Below are 872 nucleotides of genomic sequence, written 5' to 3'. Positions count from 1 at the left end.
GAGGGGACGAGGCAGGGGTGGGCAGCACAGGAGGGAAGCAGGACGCAGCAGGGCCGGCTGCTGTGCTGGCAGGGAAGGGGGTGCATCGGCGGCGCTGCGCCCAGCGCCCAATGAGGCCACGGCCGGCCCCCGCAGGGAGGCGCCGGGTGCGCAGCGCCCGCCAGCTGCCCGGCACTCCCGCCCTCCCAACCCCACAGTCACCCACCTGGTGGCTGAGCTCCTCCTCAAAGCCCACCAGGGGCACCATGATGTGGGGGAAGGGCTTGATGCCGCGCTGGCTCACATTCACCGCCGCCTCAAGAATCGCCTTGACCTGCATCTCGGTAATGTCTGCGGGGGTGCGGGGAGAGGCACGCAGGGGTGCGGGGGCAGGCGGGGTGAGAGCGAGGCGCAGGCGTGGATGCACAGGCATGGATGCACAGTCACGGGCGCCAGCAGGCGGCGTGACATGCACGCAGCCTGGCCTGGCAGCAGCAGGCGGCGGTGCGGCCATCAGAAGCGAGGAGCTCAGGCGCAGGCAGGAGCAGGCGCAGGCGCAGGGCGCGGGTCTCACCCGGGTGGCGGATGCCCAGGCGGCAGCCGCGCAGCCCCAGCATGGGGTTGCTCTCCTGCAGGCCGTGGATCTTGTTCTTGAGGATGCGCACCGCGTTCATGTGCTGCCCAGACCGCCCCTTCATCTCAGTGGCCAGAGTGTCGCACAGGGCCTCCAGCTCTGGGGTGCCCTCGTGAGGAAGGAACTCGTGCAGGGGAGGGTCCAGCAGGCGGATCGTCACTGCGGGAGAGGCAGGCAGGCAGGCGGGGGGCAGGAGGGAGGGGCAGGGGCAGGGCAGGGTGAGCAGGGGTGCGCGGGGGGGGGGGGGGGGGGGGGGGGG

At 72.1% G+C, this 872-nt stretch overlaps 1 protein-coding gene across 1 annotated transcript in view; it reads right to left on the bottom strand.

Annotated features, from left to right (window-relative positions):
• The window catches only part of CHLNCDRAFT_141269 (hypothetical protein), a gene marked incomplete at both ends in the record, with an annotated part of 9236 nt that overhangs the window by 3705 nt on the left and 4659 nt on the right, over nucleotides 1-872 (bottom strand). The window contains 2 exons of the mRNA XM_005843284.1: nucleotides 206-330; nucleotides 554-772. Coding sequence (XP_005843346.1) covers nucleotides 206-330; nucleotides 554-772 — 344 coding nt within the window. The remainder of the gene's footprint in view (nucleotides 1-205; nucleotides 331-553; nucleotides 773-872) is intronic.

This window comes from Chlorella variabilis (genome assembly GCF_000147415.1).
Source record: "Chlorella variabilis unplaced genomic scaffold CHLNCscaffold_32, whole genome shotgun sequence".
Lineage (NCBI taxonomy): Eukaryota > Viridiplantae > Chlorophyta > Trebouxiophyceae > Chlorellales > Chlorellaceae > Chlorella > Chlorella variabilis.
This window is presented reverse-complemented; position numbering and strand designations above follow the sequence as displayed.